Source organism: Cariama cristata, unplaced genomic scaffold (genome assembly GCF_000690535.1).
Source record: "Cariama cristata isolate BGI_N322 unplaced genomic scaffold, ASM69053v1 scaffold10260, whole genome shotgun sequence".
Lineage (NCBI taxonomy): Eukaryota > Metazoa > Chordata > Aves > Cariamiformes > Cariamidae > Cariama > Cariama cristata.
Window position 1 is genome coordinate 71,032 of NW_009592961.1, and position 16,502 is coordinate 87,533.

Here is a 16,502-nt window from a genome sequence, read left to right on the forward strand (position 1 = left end):
AGTAGTTAAGGAATCAATGCTGCTTTAAAAACAAAATATGTATTCTACACTACGCGTGCCTCCATTTCTTCACATAGTGCAAATTTCTTGGGGTCTTTCAACAAAGATTCTAGCTGTTCTCTCACTGCCCAAATGGCCCCTTCGGAAGGCATCAGATGAAGACTCAGAAAACTTAATTTCAATTCATCATGTCATTGCAATGTTTTTTTCAAGGCCTCACGCATGGTCACTTTAAATCTCCTGCTCCCATATATAAAATAGATATACTACTTCTCTCCCTCAAAAGGTTGCTGTGAACAAACACATTTAAATTTGTGAAATATGCCACTAAGAAGCTAACAGGTCCTGCATGTATGCCGTACAGAGAAGAGTTCCCAGTTAACATGTTGCATCATTTTTGCCACCACAACCAGCTCCAAACAAGCTACCACAGACTAATTAAATCCCCCAGGGTATTCTTCCACAGCTGCTGAAACCAGTTTAAGGTGAGGGCTGTTGGCAGGTCCCGGCCTCTCCCTATCCCATGTGCTCTCTTAAGCCTGATTCCTAAGGGAGCAGGTTCATGGAGCTGAACTAGAAGAAACTAATTCTGTTGAAAGAGAGTCAATAGCATTTCACCAGCTAAGTGTCCAAACTGGTCCCTGGGAGGCTCAGATGAGCTTCCAGAGCAGTGCACAGGACTCGACCACCCCTCACAGCAGAGGACAGAGTTGTCATTGGCAAGAACAGAGCTGCCGAGTTGGCTTTACCACAACCACCCCCTCACTAGTGTTTAGCACTGTAAACAGAACTTCCAACGCTGAAGAGTTCAAGCAATTGTGGTTAAAAAACAACTCAGCTTTTTAATATTTGCCATTACAACTGGATCCACCAACAATATTTAAAACCAGCACAGATTCTTAAAACTACCAACACCAAGCAAGATGGGTATTTCTTACAATGCTATAACTGCATCACTTACAACACAGCTATATTAACACAGAGAGGACTGAGCCTAAAACAGGCTTTACGCTTTATCACAACAGCTGCAGATACTCACTGGCACCTCAAAGGTTCTGCATTCGGTCTTGACCAACGCCAGTGGGAATAAAAGGTACAACTGTGGTACTCGAGTGTCTTCGCAGATCAATGATAATCAGACATGTGCAAAACTTTTTTGGGAAGCGACTGTAAAGTGTTATGTATGTACAGACCATAATTTGTTTAATATGGGTTATTAACTCAGCCTCAGTAGCCTGTGTCAGCAAGAGATGCACTCAGAGCCGCAGTATGTCTTACCTGGATACTATGCTGGAGCCATTGTAGAGGTCACTAGCATAAGACAGCGTTGCCAGGGGTCGGACAGAATTGTAGCGCGTGAATTTGGATAGACACTCCTGAAACTCATCCAGCTGGCTTGTGGTTCTGCTGTCATCTAGGGAGAGGCAGCAGCATTGGGGAAGACAGAAACAGAGTAAGAAGATAAACAAACTCAACAGCAAACAACCAAAAAAAAAATTTAAAAAAAAAAGGTCAAGATGTGTGTCTTCACATGACACTACCTCTGCTTGTTATTTGGGGAGGATTCTTGGTGAAAAACAGATTCTCTCACCTCCAGCACTCCCTGAAGGCATATGATTTTTCAGAGCACAAATTAAGTCTTTCCACTGCAACGCTGGGTGAACCTACTATGAGAATCTGCCCAGAGATCACAAATACAGCTTTCCTAGTAAGCTCATTTATTTTATTCAAATTAAGAGCCCATGGGCCATATAGATTATTAACAGAAAACCAAGCCTATCAAAATGCACTGTGAAGAACACACCTAATTTTCTATGGAGGTGAAAATATACTCCTTTCCCTATACTTCTGTTACAATATGCCTACATTTGGTATCAATTACATTCAAAACACTTAGTAAAAAATATTTGTCTTGTTATTCCAAAAGCAACAGAGCTAAGGGAGAGTCCTTTCAGGGCTAGAGAAGGAAGGCAAGCATGAAAACAGAAGACTCCCTGTACTGTAAGTTTTGTGAAAATTACAACCTTCAGCAGACAAGGTGAAATTGAGCCAGCTTGAATAATGATGATAAATATTCTGTGGGAAATGGAACCATTTACTACAAAAGTTAAAACTAAATTGCAGTGTAGATAGTTGAAAGCCATTCTCTGATTCCTCAGAAGTCCCAACTTTTCTTGGTATCAACAGAATTTTGTGTAAACCATTTTAAAATTTAGTATTTCCCAAATAAGGAGAAATTCCTAACTTATACTGATGCCGCACAGATAAGTCAGGGTTCCCAATTCAATCACGCATCTGCAGCCAAACATTAGGTAGAGCTTTCAGGCTTTGTAATAACCCCCAGAATTTGCAGCAATTCTCCCTTGTCTCCTCTAACGCTCCCGCCTTCGCTTTGTTTTTTGCACCAGCGCAAGGTAAGGGACATACAGTTACCACTGCCCTCGCAGCATTAACACACAGCACTGCAGTTCACAGGTACTGCACCCCTTGTCTCCTGTTAAACCAGAGCATCCACTGCAGCAGCAGAGAAACCATACACACGACTCACAGCTGAGAACAAATTCCACGCACTAGTCAAGTTACCCCTTATCCGTCTCCTTATCAGCAGCATAAGGAAATAACAAAGCTCCACTTATTAGAAAGCCTTGGAAATACTGAGGAGGGGGGAAGAGGTCAATCTACAAAAGCAAAATACAGCTGTGATTTCTTGTTGAAAAAACAGAGAGACCAATCACTTTATGCACCCTGGTAATTTCTTGCCATCAGAAATTATTATCTTGTTCTACACTTGTAAAGCATTTTGAAGTGTCCCTTATATTCTCTTTAATGTTTGATCCTATAAAGGAACAGTGAAGGCTAGTAATTAGCATGTTTAATGGTACTAGCATATACATTATCCATGCCAGATGGATCAAAAGGGGCAAAGTGAACAAAGTGGTGCTCCAAATTAAAATCATCAGTACCTGACCACTACAGCAAACAGCTCAAGAAGCATGTACACATCAGTCAGTGTTGTTCAAAGACTATTTCCTCCTTCAACACCATGATAGGAACAAATAGCTGCTACTCTTCGATTTCCCTCATTTAGAGATCAAGCACACAGTCTTCCTATAACTTATTCTGTATCTGTGCCTGGAAAACTGAACGTTATTTCTCAAGACATTTTCCCTGTCAAAGTGCAAGGCCATTTCATAATTACAGTTACATTATGCCAGCACTCCCTACTAGAACAGTCATAGGCACTTCCCGCAAGAAGCTTTAAATCCACATTAATTCCTATTCAAAATGTGTCAAAAAGCAGGAGTGACTTAAGAGAGGAAAACTTAATCAAATATCAGAGGTTGTCCCTTATTTAGGAAGAAACATGCACTTCCAAATCCTCTGCTCTTGGTGCGGCTGACACATCAATACGAAAAACAGTTTCACTGCATTCATATTTATAGTTCCAATTATGAAGAAAGATGTCTTCTACAAGAGAATGCTGGGAAGAACCCCATTTGTTATCCTTGCTTAATAAGTATTATTTTAACAATCCTAGTTATGCATCACCAAGATAGCATCGCATGAAAACGTCGCAGTGTGATCTGTGAAGTACTGTATTCTGCAAAGCACTTCACAGGTGACTGGCTGGTCACACACAACCAGCTTCTCCGATCTTCCAGCTACTGAAGCACCCTCTCAATGTGCTGCATTCCTTGTTAAAATTATTTTGCTGTGCATGATGAGAACTGAGACAGTCACTGGTCTGAAGTAGGTAGAAGATGCAGACATATCTAAGAGTGAGCTCCCCCAAAACATGTTGCAGCCTCTAAACTTAAAGCCAATTTATTTTCTTTAAAGAAAAATCTAAGCCTCATTTTTATTTATTTTAAAGCAACTAAAACTTAACTAAATTCATGGGAAAAATTAAGCAGGGGTTTCTACCCCAGCTCTCTTGCTGATCTCTGCGTCCTAGGAGGTTGGTCCTTGCCTTCCAAGGCTACAAGTAGATATTCTGCTGCAGCAACCTCTGCCTGGTTCCCTCTTGTCCCTATGAGAGTTCTCCCATCCCCTGAGGGCTGGCTGCTCCTCCCTGCAGTCTGTCACTCTTCCTATGGGCTACAGCTCACAGCTTGGTGCTGCAAACCTCTTGCCTGCCACAGCTGGTTGCCTGAAACTTTTTTCCCAAAGCTCGTTTCTTCCCCAGAGGGGCTGCAGAGCAACCCTCCTCACCCTCAAGACATATTCATTTGACCCATTCGTTTCTTAAGAGATTCTTGTCATGTAATTAAGAACCATCCATCCACCAGGTAACAATTACTCTAGCTGCTGTCACACTGTTACTCAATTATGAATGAGGCAATCTAGGCAATTGTGAAAACAGCTTCTAATTCTGCAAAACAAGCCTTAAATCTAAGGTGTGCCCCATGGGACAGCAATGCTGCTGCACACTCAGCTTCTATACTCCAAGCCATTTGTTAACCGAAACTCAATCTAAACAACATAAAGGATAACCAAGTGTCTTATCGCATGCATGCTAAGTACTGGAGAATTTATCAATTTATGTTTATACCTCCGTGGTATTTCAATAGCAATGTTTTTAACTACTGTGTTCATACCACATCTAGCAGAAAGACAACCCAACCATTGCTTTCAAACATTTGCATCTTCAGAACCAGCAACAGTGAAATTGTTTATTCCGGGTTATGCCCTTCAAAGTACAGGATTACAGAGCAATATATGTGCCCCTTCAAAGTGACAGGATTAAATTTTCTAAATTTACCAACTTCAAAGATTGGTCAAGAAAAGCAAAACGGGATTATTTGAGTAACACATAAATATGTGTAGCAGCATTCCCGTGCAAGGAAGAAGTGAAAACCGCTCTCTCAAAAGCAAGTCTTTTCTGAGGACCAGGCACTGTAAAAGGTAACTGATGCAGAAGCTGAATGCCACGCAAGAGGAACTCACCCGAGACACGCGTCATCCTGGTGGAAAAATAGCACTGCTCTAGGTCCTCAAAATGAGCTGTGAGCCGCTTGCGTCGTGAGGCTAGTGTGCTGTTATACCATGGCTGCTTTTTGGTCTGAATGGAGAAGAGAGAACACTTCAGAAAGGTAAAGCAGGCCTGGGTTTCACTGCAATAGATTTTACCAAATTATAAATAATTTACACGTTATATGTGAAGGGTTAGAAGTGTAAGATGACACTAAATTAAGATCTTGCCTCTGTCAACAGTTATTCTTAGGGTCCTGTGTTGTACCCTTTAACCTGACAAACAAGAAAAGCTGCTTTTAGACAGTTCTTGTTTCCTGAACCTTTGCAAATTTATTGATTCCAGCCTCACACACAGGACAGACAGCAGCACCTCTTGGGGAGTCACATCTTGCATTTATACAGATATACGACAGAGGCCAAAGATACTGGGCTTCCAGTTTCACAAATCAAACAGACTACACAACAAATACTTCCCAGATTCCTGGCAGACAGCTCATTAAAAACAGAAGGAGGTGTTTATTTTAAAGAGTTAGTTACTGAATTATTGCTTTTGAAGCAACTGAGTAACTCTCCATAAAGCTAAGCAAATAAAGATAGAAGCAGAAGACACCATGAAGTTCAAAGGTTAATTGAAAAGAAGTCCATGAAACTCATCATTAAAGCCATTTCCCAACCTACCCAAGCAGTAATAGTGAGAGGTAGAAGCAAAGGATTGAAACTACTTAAGTAAGCTCTCCTCCTGAAGCAAAACAGAAAATACAGTACTTCATTTTATTCACTAGTAAGGAAAAGGATCACATTCGTCTACTACACAAGAAGCATAAAGAGCACCTTGCTTTTAGTTTATATTTAAGAAGTCTCACCCATCACATACTCAAAGCTAACAGGGAAATTTTAAAAGATTTGAGAACCACCAAGCTCCTGAATGAACAGCATCCCTGACCACGTACAAAGCCTGCCATGCCACTCAACGGCAGTAACAAAACCCATTCCATGTACGACTCCCTCAATCCACACAGGAGAAGGGGCTGCCCTCATTACAGCCATCAAGACCGAACTAAGTTTACAGCCCACTCAAATTCTGCTTTTACCTGTATGAACAGTAATCTAACATTTTAGGGAAAAAGCAAACCCCAAGCAATGAAACTGCCAGACACTGCTTCCCACACAAGGCCCCTGGCTATACACTGACACCGTGACTCATGTGTTGACAGCACCTGCAGTCTATGCAGCTTGTTTTATCTCGAAAGCAACTCCAATCTCAACACACAACTAGAACACTGGAAAGTACTCCTACATCAACATCTTGTAACTACAAGTCTCTAAAATTTCACAGCTTTAAGAAATGCTTAATGGAACACTTTTATAGCATCTTCCTATTAATTCTGTGTAGGAGCCTGCAAGGGCTCCAGCCTCTCTCAGCACATCAGGAGTGATTAGGGCTCAAGATGACTTCAAGCAAAGAGCAATCACTTCAGTCTCAAGATGAGCTGTCTGCGACATGATGAGCGATATAATCCAAGCCCAAGTCTGATCTGCCAGGTAAGACCAGTCCACATCGAGACGGAATCAATCATGTTAAGTATTTGCCTGCTGTGCAATTATCCTGCTGGGTCTCCAGAGGAAGATCCTCCCAGAGCAGGTCTCAGGCTGGCACATGGCGACCAAGCTGTGCTGGGAATCAATCTGCATTAACCCATCTTCATCAGATCCTCCTCAGCTAAGCATTTCAAACTGCTCATGTTTTACCAAAACATTTATTCAGTTTCTATGAAGTCTGCTCCCTGGCTACTCGTTAAGCAATGCTGGGAAACAGGAGGAAAAAAAATAAAGGAAAAGAGAGAAAACATACCCAAGCAATTTTTATTCAACTGCCAAAACTATTACGGTTGTCCTAGTTGAGGACAGTAGTTCAGACTGCTCTGTTATCAAGAGTGATTTTACTGTCTGAACTCTATCAGGTGCTCTAAAGAGTCCTCTAACAACTGTGGAAAAGCTTCATAGCTACACACAAGCTCCTTATTTCTAGCAGAAGAGAAAGGTACTGCCACTTAATAACTACCTGCAGAATTCCCCAGGGCCTATGTCACTGTCCACTATTTACTTCTGAAGCTCAGCTCCTGCAAGAAAACTGTCCTATAGCTTTGTAGTATATAAATTCTTCCCTAAGAACACATTGCTAAGCAATGAACAAAGTAATTCTACTGAGAAAGCAAGCTATGCTGTTCATCCTAGCACAGCTTCTTACTGCTAGCAGTGCCCAATCTATGATTTTTGCCATGACTGACAATTAGAAAAGAGCACAATTGAATTTATATTCTTAAAACTATTTTTATGGTAAAGTCTTGCTGAAATTAGACTGCCTTTGAATGAATTGTTTAACTTCAAGAGTTCTCTTTCAACTCCCCATCCAAACATATATTAAAGTTTAATTTGAAAATCTGTAGTAGAGAATACAGATTTCACACTCTTGAGGACAAAAAATGGCATTTGAGGACAAAAAAGATTATTCTCACACAAATAAGGCTGTCATACAGAATGACTAGAAAGTCTAGGTTGTTTGTTTTGTGCACTTACCAGCAGTATAGTAATGATATTAATTTTGTCTTTGAAATAGAAAGAAAAGTACTGAGACAAGTAGTGTCAATGGAGAACAAATACACTGTACCATAACAGAGACCTGAACATAAAATCATTCACATTTCACTTGCTCTCTGAAGTGAGGTAGAGCTCAAGTTCTTTCTTCAAGCAAAAACCTCCCAAGACCACAGTAGCAGGAACAACAGGCATTTTCCCACAGACTAGTAGGTGGAATTTTCTAATTACCAATTAGTTATACAGCTGCAAACCCCAAAACATGCATGCACACATATATGTACATCAGCCCAAAACTCAGGTGTTTTTTTCTTCACATCAGCTCCTCCATCAAATAAGATCCAACAGCACTTCTACCTGTTAATTTACCAATTTGATACTGCTGTGTGCCACGAATGGGTCCACCACCACCAGAGAGCACCAAAGGCACAAGCTGGCATGTAATCAACAGTGTCTGTTGAAATCAAAACTGTTTAACCTTTTTGAAACTGTGAGCTGGATATCAGTCTCATCTTCCCAGCACAGCCGAATCGCTCTGAGCTGCAAGACTATGGCAGTGCTGTTTGGCATCTGGGAGGCCCAACGGATCAGACAGTTTGGAGGCTGCCTGTCAAAGAGCTTCACTGTATACGCAGCTTTTTGCCCTCTGTGAATTTACAATACAGTTTGCAAGGCCCCAATGAGGATAAACTACAAAATGGCTGTATGTTTGGAGAATTAATGTTTTTGTTTTGAAAGTCAAGTTTGAACCAAAGCTATTTAAGTCAATACAAAGGGTCAGGGATTTACCTCCCTTCCCAAATGCTGCCCGCTTGGGAAAAGAGATGAAGAGCAAAAAGTATCTCTCCTCTTCCCTGGAAGAGTCTGCTTTGCAAATAAAGTCAGATGTCTAAATATATTAAACCAGATTTCTTTTATGGCATCAGCATCGAGACTCACAAACATGCACAGTCATTCCTACAGATGTAGTCTTGGCTCCAGTTTACCCCTATAACCAGTTAAAAGCATTTGCAAGATTCAAGTTGACCAGTAACCTGGAGATGGACGGAGTTGTGCCCTTCCACCACATTTACTCTCCCATCCCCACTGTGCACAGACATGTGAATTGCCTTACCTGAGAACTGCCACTGAAGCCTGGAGGCTGGCTATACTCCGTGGAGTCTATAATATTACTGCAAAACCAAAAGAAAGTCTGCTTAAATCACTGTACAACCACCTGTTATCACTTTTGCTATTCCCCCCTTTACATTCTGCAGCATACTTGCCTTTGAAATTCATTTTACAGACTGGGAACATGAGGTTATTTTTTCTTTGGGGCTTTGGGAAGGATATTTTTTTTTTTTATCTCCTAGAACAGAATGCTGTCACGCACATAATTATGTGTAGTGCAATCTAATAATTTCTAATTAGAATGCAAGAGCATATCTTTTGTATGAAATATGCAGGGTAAGACATTCTGAAAATAACATGCTACCATTGGTTTTCAGTTCATCACAAAAAAAAAAAAAAGAAGAAGTTTAATGCCATGGCATTTGAAACAGCACTGTGAAGAAAAAAACTAAAGAAATCAGCTTAAGACAGACACTAGTATTCCAGGCATCTCTGGAGACACATGAAACAGACACAAGTAATGAAATACAGGAATAAGCTAAAAAAATACTGACACAGCCAAGATTACTATTATTAGAATGCTACACCATATATAGGCACACAGTATCTATAATGACACAACGTACCTTAAATCACTGTTTTCAAAACCTAGCATACATATGCAAACTCAAGAGATGTAACTTTCAAAACTGCAAAAGGATCTACTGATACAAGCAGAAGACAGGTGGTTCAATGCTCTTGCACGTATGGGCAAAACATTTAGCTCTCACAGTAAGACACCAGAGTCAAGTTAAAGCACCCTTATCACTCAAATTTAAAATACTTTTAGGACAGGTAAACATTAGTACACAAGCACATCATTATTAATTACACAGAACATACTACAAACATCACCATAATTTGTTCCAAAAAAAAAAATATCTTTATAACTCACTTGCTTCTGCTATGTCATTTGGCTTGGACAGAAAAGAAACTATTGGGGTTCATTATTCTCAGTCTTACTTATGAGGTAACATCAGATTTAAGCACTGCTTGGGGAAACTGAAGGTTTCTTTAAAAAGCTGCCAGAACACTGCTATATATCCTGGTTTTGTAAAAGATTATTGTACCTATTGATGTTTATGTAACAGCTGTCAGAACTGATATGTAGACTTGACATTCTTGGTCATAAAACAAGTGATTTGGCCAAAATGCCGGTCAGGGCACCTGTAAGTCTAGAAGGATGAAACAGTGGTGCTAGTGCTTAAACATTTCTCTGAATGTTTTAAAGCTCCCCTGAAGGTGAAAAAAAAGTAGAAACAAAAGATGAGAGATGATCTTAAAGTCTCATTAGTGGTTAACTTGTAAGATGAGATTGATTGGGCTTCTGTTATAGGCAAGACAAAAGCTGCAAACCAACAAAATCTGAGGGATAAAAATCATTATTTGCTGCAAGCTATTGCAAGGGAGAAAACAGCAGAGCTCTTTCAAGCATGGTCAGGGACAATGAACTTTAAATTAGAATGTGGCCACATGAAATAACGAAACACATACAGCAGATCCTGCCAGGAACAGTATGAATAAGATGCTCAGTGGAAAGCAATGAAAGAGTACTCCACTCTGAGACAGGTACAGCAGCAATTAACAGCAAAACACACAGACTTAAAGTGTCTGGTCTCGTTCTGCTGCAGGTTGTCTGGTGATGCAAAGCCTTAAAGAGCGCAGACGTCATCTCCCTAAGCAGAACACAAATTCAAAGTAATTTCTGTGCGGTGCCTGTAGCCCAGTTAACTGGCATACGCTTGAACATTCTCCCTTTTAAAAACAGGATGCAAATAATCAGAAAATTACAAAAGTTCCCTTTCAACTATTTTTCCTAATTGAAACGAATGTTACAGGTTTTGAAATTCAGCTACACTAACAGGACATATTTAAAAACTTGGAACAACAACAAAAACCGCAGCAGCCTGCAGACTACAAATCGCATTTGTTATACCCTTACGGGGGTGGGAGGGGGTAATTAGAACAAATGGAGGGAAAGGAGATCAGGATTTTGATAACTGAATCAGAGTTACCAGGCAACTAATTTTTAGATCAGAATCTTCCCCCAGAAATTTCTACTAGAGTGATAGTTTGTTATTGCTATTCCTCCTGAACATGCAGTCAGGGAGAAGTTGCTTATTTGTACCTCCTGTTTGCACCATTTACTGGTAGCGAAAATAGCACGCGCGCCTGTTCAGAAACCCTGCACAGAACTGTTTGTTCTCTTCCCTTATTCTTCCCCTCTTGTTCTCTATTAGTATACAAACCCAGCAAATCTGCAATGCTGTAAACAAGTGCTGTGCTATTACTCAATTTAATATTTCATCATACCCTGTACAAGCATAAGAGAAAACACGTGTTTCTTGAAGCCAAGGATGTATTGAACATGATAGCCCTACTTAGTTTTTTGCTAAAGAACTTACGAAGGAAGATACGGGGGAGACATAGTAATTTCACAGTTTGAAGATGTTAAGAGTGTGGGGGAAAACACTACAAACAATTAAAAGAAATAGAGAATTAACGAAGAAAGCCTGTGATTTAGAGGAAATAGATTAATAAGGGCAAGTCACTAGAGACCAGATAAAACCGAATTCCAGAGAACCCTATTTTCTTGAACTTTAAATTCAAAGGCTAAAGAGATTTTCTTCATCTCAGCATGGGTCTGCGATAACCTTGTACTATTTATAAAACACATTAATAAATGTTCATTTATATAATTATATTTCATTACTAGGGTGTTACGCATGTTAACAAGTTACACTCCAATTTAAATATACCATTTTAATTCACTGATAAGTTAAAAAGTCTCCGCAAGTTTAAAAAACATTTTAACATGGAACTGAAACTATCTCAAACTATATTTGTATTTTATTCTTAATGGTTCACAGCATCTCTAAAATGCACTTTGGAGATTCTGTATTTCAGTTAGAGCTGAAAAAAAAATCAACATATTTTAAAGCTCCCATCAGTTGTTCTGCATCATTCTTCTCAAGGAGAAACCAAAGTTACAGTTTTTGAGATACTCTTAAGACTTATACTTACTGTTGAAAACAAAATTAATTTCAAGTGGTAGACCTTTCTGGAATCTGAGTTTTGGTAATTCAAACGAAATCAATTACCGGAATTACAAAAAAAACTGTCAGGGTAGAGAGGGACAGAAGTTACAAGAGTCTTGGCAACTACCAGTGCCTGTTCAGACACTTCCTTCATATACTATTTCCTCTTCAACCACTCAAGACTACTTCTTAATGCAGGAATGTCATTCAGAAACAGAAAAGCGCTCTTGAGAAGAGAGAGAAAAAGGCAACTCCATGCACCCTAGACAACCCCTAAATATCTTATTATATCACACCCCTGGCATGTCATACTGGAGGAAAAACCCCAAAATTCAAGACACACCCAAAACAGAACCAGGCAAGAATATGAAGATCAGGCAAGAAAGAGCTCATGGTCTCTGCACCTGCCATGGTCTCTCCCAGCTGACTTCAGGTGAAGCACATCAATCCAAAGTCCCTAAAATATTTTGGACACAATCTTACATCTTCAAAAGCAAGAACTGAGAGTGATTGACCCTAGGACATGAAATCAACAGGCATAAAGGAATAAGAAATTCTCAGACTGAAAACAGCGTAGGTCTCACACGGCATATTTCTGCCCCACAACTCTTAGACCAAAACTCAGGTTTAAAATGTTATTCCAGCTCTCAACAGATAGGAAAGTTCTTTGGGAGCTTGTTTTGTTAGCTTAGCTAGAGTAAGAGACACACATTTCCACTCGTAAGTACAATCTTCTGTTAAAAAAAAGAAAGGTTTCTAGGCCTGAAGGCATTCAACACATAACAAATTCAACCCAACCAGTGCTCAAGTTTTCCCCAAGTATCAATACCACAAAGCAAACAACAAGCAATCTATTTAATAGCCAATAACCAGAAAACTAGAAGAACCTGACAAGAATCCCATCAGCTTCACAGAACCGCTTCTTGGCAAAACAGCAATAACCCACATCAAAAAAATGCACCTGCACACAAAAGATTAAACAAATAATGAAGAGCGGAGTAACACACACTGTTCCCATCCATCTTGCCCATATTCCTGTCCTTTCCCTCAGGGTCAGCCAGAGCTTCATAGAAATATGAGAGATTCTGGTCTTGGTGTCCAGAAATAGCATCTTGGTAAGAAATCCCAGCCAATATTGCTAGGCTCCTTACCAGAGCACTGGATCTAAATCTCTGTAGGGGTGGAAATTTGATCGGTTTTTCTTACTTACTTCTGGGCTATCAGGTTTAGAGCTGCTAATTGCAGAAGAGGTACCAGTATAATTTTATAACAGAAGTCAACAGTTTAGAGAACTCAAGTATTAAAAGGTAGGAGGGACAATCATTTAATAACATAACTTGGCCCTGTGAAATCAGAGCTTTCTTACATCCAAAAGACACTGCTATAAAGAAGTAGAGCACTTCAAACACTGGCACATGGAACTTGGACACAAGAAGCATCTGCAGTTTTATCATCAAGAAACCAGACTATGCAATATTCCAGACAAAAATCCACATTGAAAATATGTTATTAGAAAAGCATTTCAATAAATCAAAACAGACAACAGATAAACAGAATCAATAGGCTGTAAGTTTTAAATTTTGATTCTGTGAGCCCACACCTTTAGCCATTCCCGCTGAGTGGGGAAGTCAGAGGACACAAATACGACACAAAATTAAGACCTTTCATATGCCAAGTGGAACTGCATCACCTTCAGAAAAGGTAGCATGTATTTAACAGTAATATTTCATATCATAGCAAAGGCTTATGACTCAAGTTAACTAATCCACACTACATTTAAAACCATCAGCTTTCTACAGCGCCTGGTTTAGAGCAGACCTTTCACCCAACTGCAGACTCGGATGGCTTTTTCTTCACTGCTTTGTTCACATGAAGTTTATACCAATCAAAAACAGAACACAAAAATATTGTATGGCACTCCAAAAGTAGTTTTGCTTGTGTTTTGGGTATGGCATATAAAGGACTCGCAAGTGCAGTGTGATATGTACAGCTTGAAATCGAAGTTCCGAGTTGCAAGCTCCATACCTGTGTGAAGGTGAGGGAGCCTCAAACTGCGGCACCGTACTGTCCTCGCTGACTGGGGAGTACATGCCACTCATTTCCTGAAACAGAAAGCCACATTACAGCAAAGCTGACAAAACATGAGTAGGAGACGCTGTCTAATATAGTGTTCACATAGTAATTTTTTGGTTTTGTTTTTTTTTCCAAGCAGATAACCAACTGTATCTACATTTATTCAACTCTCACCTAGAAGTCTTTACTATACCTGAAAAAAACATTGATTTTCTTCAATTTTTAGTTCAGTTACCACTCCAACTGGGTTTCAGAAATCCTACAATTGCAGCGATTTTTGTCCCAAAAGAGGCAGTTCTGGAGTTTATACTCCAAAAATCAATGGATTTGGTTACCATCCAATTGGTACCAACCAATTTGGTCACCATCCAGCACCTCCCTTAAACATGGCAGAGCAAGCCGTAACCACATTTTTGAGGTACATGCAAACTTATCTAAACGCCTTCGCAGCTGGAAAGTTATCCTGGATATGGTCACGGCAAGAACAGCCACAAGACATCAGGGCAAAGGTGGTATCATGCCCCAGACTTAAAAGAGGCTCTATCAGTCTTCTGTGGGGCAAGTGCACAAAAGACAAACTTTGCACATAAACTTGACTTTGTCACTGCCAGACTAAATCACTGCTGTGTACCCAGTAGGAGATTATCTTTCATCTGTTTGAGAAATGGAAGCTATGTAGGATGCTGCACCTCATTAGTTAGGGGGGCAAAGTGTTCCAGGACAACATTACTGGTGCTTTTCAAATTCCCACTAGGTGCCCACTAGTTGTTAGGTAGAAAGTAGGATATTTGTGACAAGAGATCCCAGGCTTTAGAGATAAGAACAGATACATACCCCAGCTGCAGCCCACTGAAGCCTGATTAAAGAGCAGAAAAGCAGGTAGCCACATATTCGTCAAGGGATCCTGCAGCTATGGGAATACCTTCTCCTAGATCTGAAGGCCTATTTTACCAGTCTCAAGGAAACATGCTAAGATGTATTTATTTCTCAATAGCTGAGAAACATTTAGGGAAATAGGTCTGAAAAATGCCATTATCTACCAAGTTACAATTTGCGTAGCTCTCAGCTGAGGGGAAGTTCCTGTAGTTGTCCGTTCTATTTATACTTTGATAATTCATCAGCACATGTATAAATTGGAAGTGAAGAAATCTAACAGGCTTTTGGGCAGTGGTCTGGAGCTCATGCTGACTGCTCGAGACGAGCAAGAATAGAGAAGCAGACAGGCAAACTGATTCCCAAGAAGCTTTAAGGGAATGCTGTGTTGAGAGGTGGCAGTCTCATGCATTCCTGAAACATCACTTTCCTACTCCAAGATCAAAACATCAGAATGATTAGAGGAGAGGACCAAGGAGGAACCTAAGGACTCAAAAAGGAAAGAAGGATTGATCTGATGGGTTTACAAATACTCAGGGAATAATTCTTAGCAACAAATCTCATCATTAAGGAATTAAGAGAATTATATCAGGAGGTAGCAAATTGTTTCTGTTTTGACCTGCAGCAGAAACTGGTTCTGCTTCTACCTAGTCATCACAGCTCTCTTGTGCACTCCCCAATACCTCTCCATTTTAAGAGTGGCACGCTGCTAAGATTTAAACAGCCTGTGCCAGTAGCCAGAACACTGCCAGGTACAAAAATTGTAAGTTCTGATCAATATACTGACTGTTGATTTCTAGCAGTTATTCTAAAATACTTACTACCAACACAAAGAAATTGAAAGATGCGGTTATATAAGAGCTAGGTTTCAACGAAGCCCCCTCTTACCAACCTGCAGCTTGTACACATCAACTAAATGAACAAATTAGAGCATCATTTGTTCATTTACCCATTACTGACTCAAATGCATAAATTTAACAAAGCAGCCCCACAGCAAGGCAGACAGCTTGATGAAAATGAAAAATTGCCAGAGTCAGAACAATGCCTGGGCACCTCACCTCTACTCGTTTAATATCTTCTTCCAGAACACTTAGCTCCTTCTGGATCTGCTCCAATTGCTGTGGATAAGGGAATGGGAGAAATCTAAATCAATCCGTGCTGCCCCACCGAGAAGATAAATTACAATGTTTTCAGAGATGAATCTGAACTATCTTAACTAGCACCCTACACAATTCAAAAGTCACTAGGCAGGAGGTTCATATGCATAGATTAACATATGTGTGCATACTAACCACATTCAAAACAAAGTTGTTATTGTGAAACAGTGCAGAACAAGAGCATGAGTGACTTCGGTATCAATTACAGAGACCCACATCATTCAAATTAATACTATTATGCTTCTCTAACATCTTTCATGCAAGGTATTTATAACTGGTTTACAAACACTGAACATAATTAGAAAAAAACACCATGGAAGACAGTGATCATTTCACCCTTTAACAAAATACAAAATGTTTTCCTAAAAGGTCTTAAGAGTATTTCTCTTGCTAGCAGTTAACTTGCTGTTTGCCAATTTAAAGTTACTGATAAAATTTTTGGATTGGCAAAAAAAATACCTATTATGACAGAGAGATTTGCTCCTGGCACCAAGCAAGCACCACATGGCATTTCTTTCAAAGGTGTGATACTTACCTTTGATTACACCAGAGACTCCAGTCAATTTGAGGGCTATCCCTGAAAGGGTCAGAAGGGGACTTCCCCTCTCACCAGCCAACATCCTCTTTCCCTTCTTTGGTCCAC

General features: G+C 39.9%; 1 protein-coding gene across 1 annotated transcript in view; it reads right to left on the reverse strand.

Annotated features, from left to right (window-relative positions):
- Nucleotides 1-16,502, reverse strand: part of RFWD2 (ring finger and WD repeat domain 2, E3 ubiquitin protein ligase) — an 89,026-nt gene that overhangs the window by 55,775 nt on the left and 16,749 nt on the right. Inside the window, exons 6-10 of the mRNA XM_009704556.1 lie at nt 15,761-15,820; nt 13,782-13,858; nt 8,684-8,741; nt 4,948-5,062; nt 1,279-1,414 (exon numbers count right to left, since the gene is read on the reverse strand). Of these exons, the coding sequence (XP_009702858.1) occupies nt 1,279-1,414; nt 4,948-5,062; nt 8,684-8,741; nt 13,782-13,858; nt 15,761-15,820 (446 nt within the window). The remainder of the gene's footprint in view (nt 1-1,278; nt 1,415-4,947; nt 5,063-8,683; nt 8,742-13,781; nt 13,859-15,760; nt 15,821-16,502) is intronic.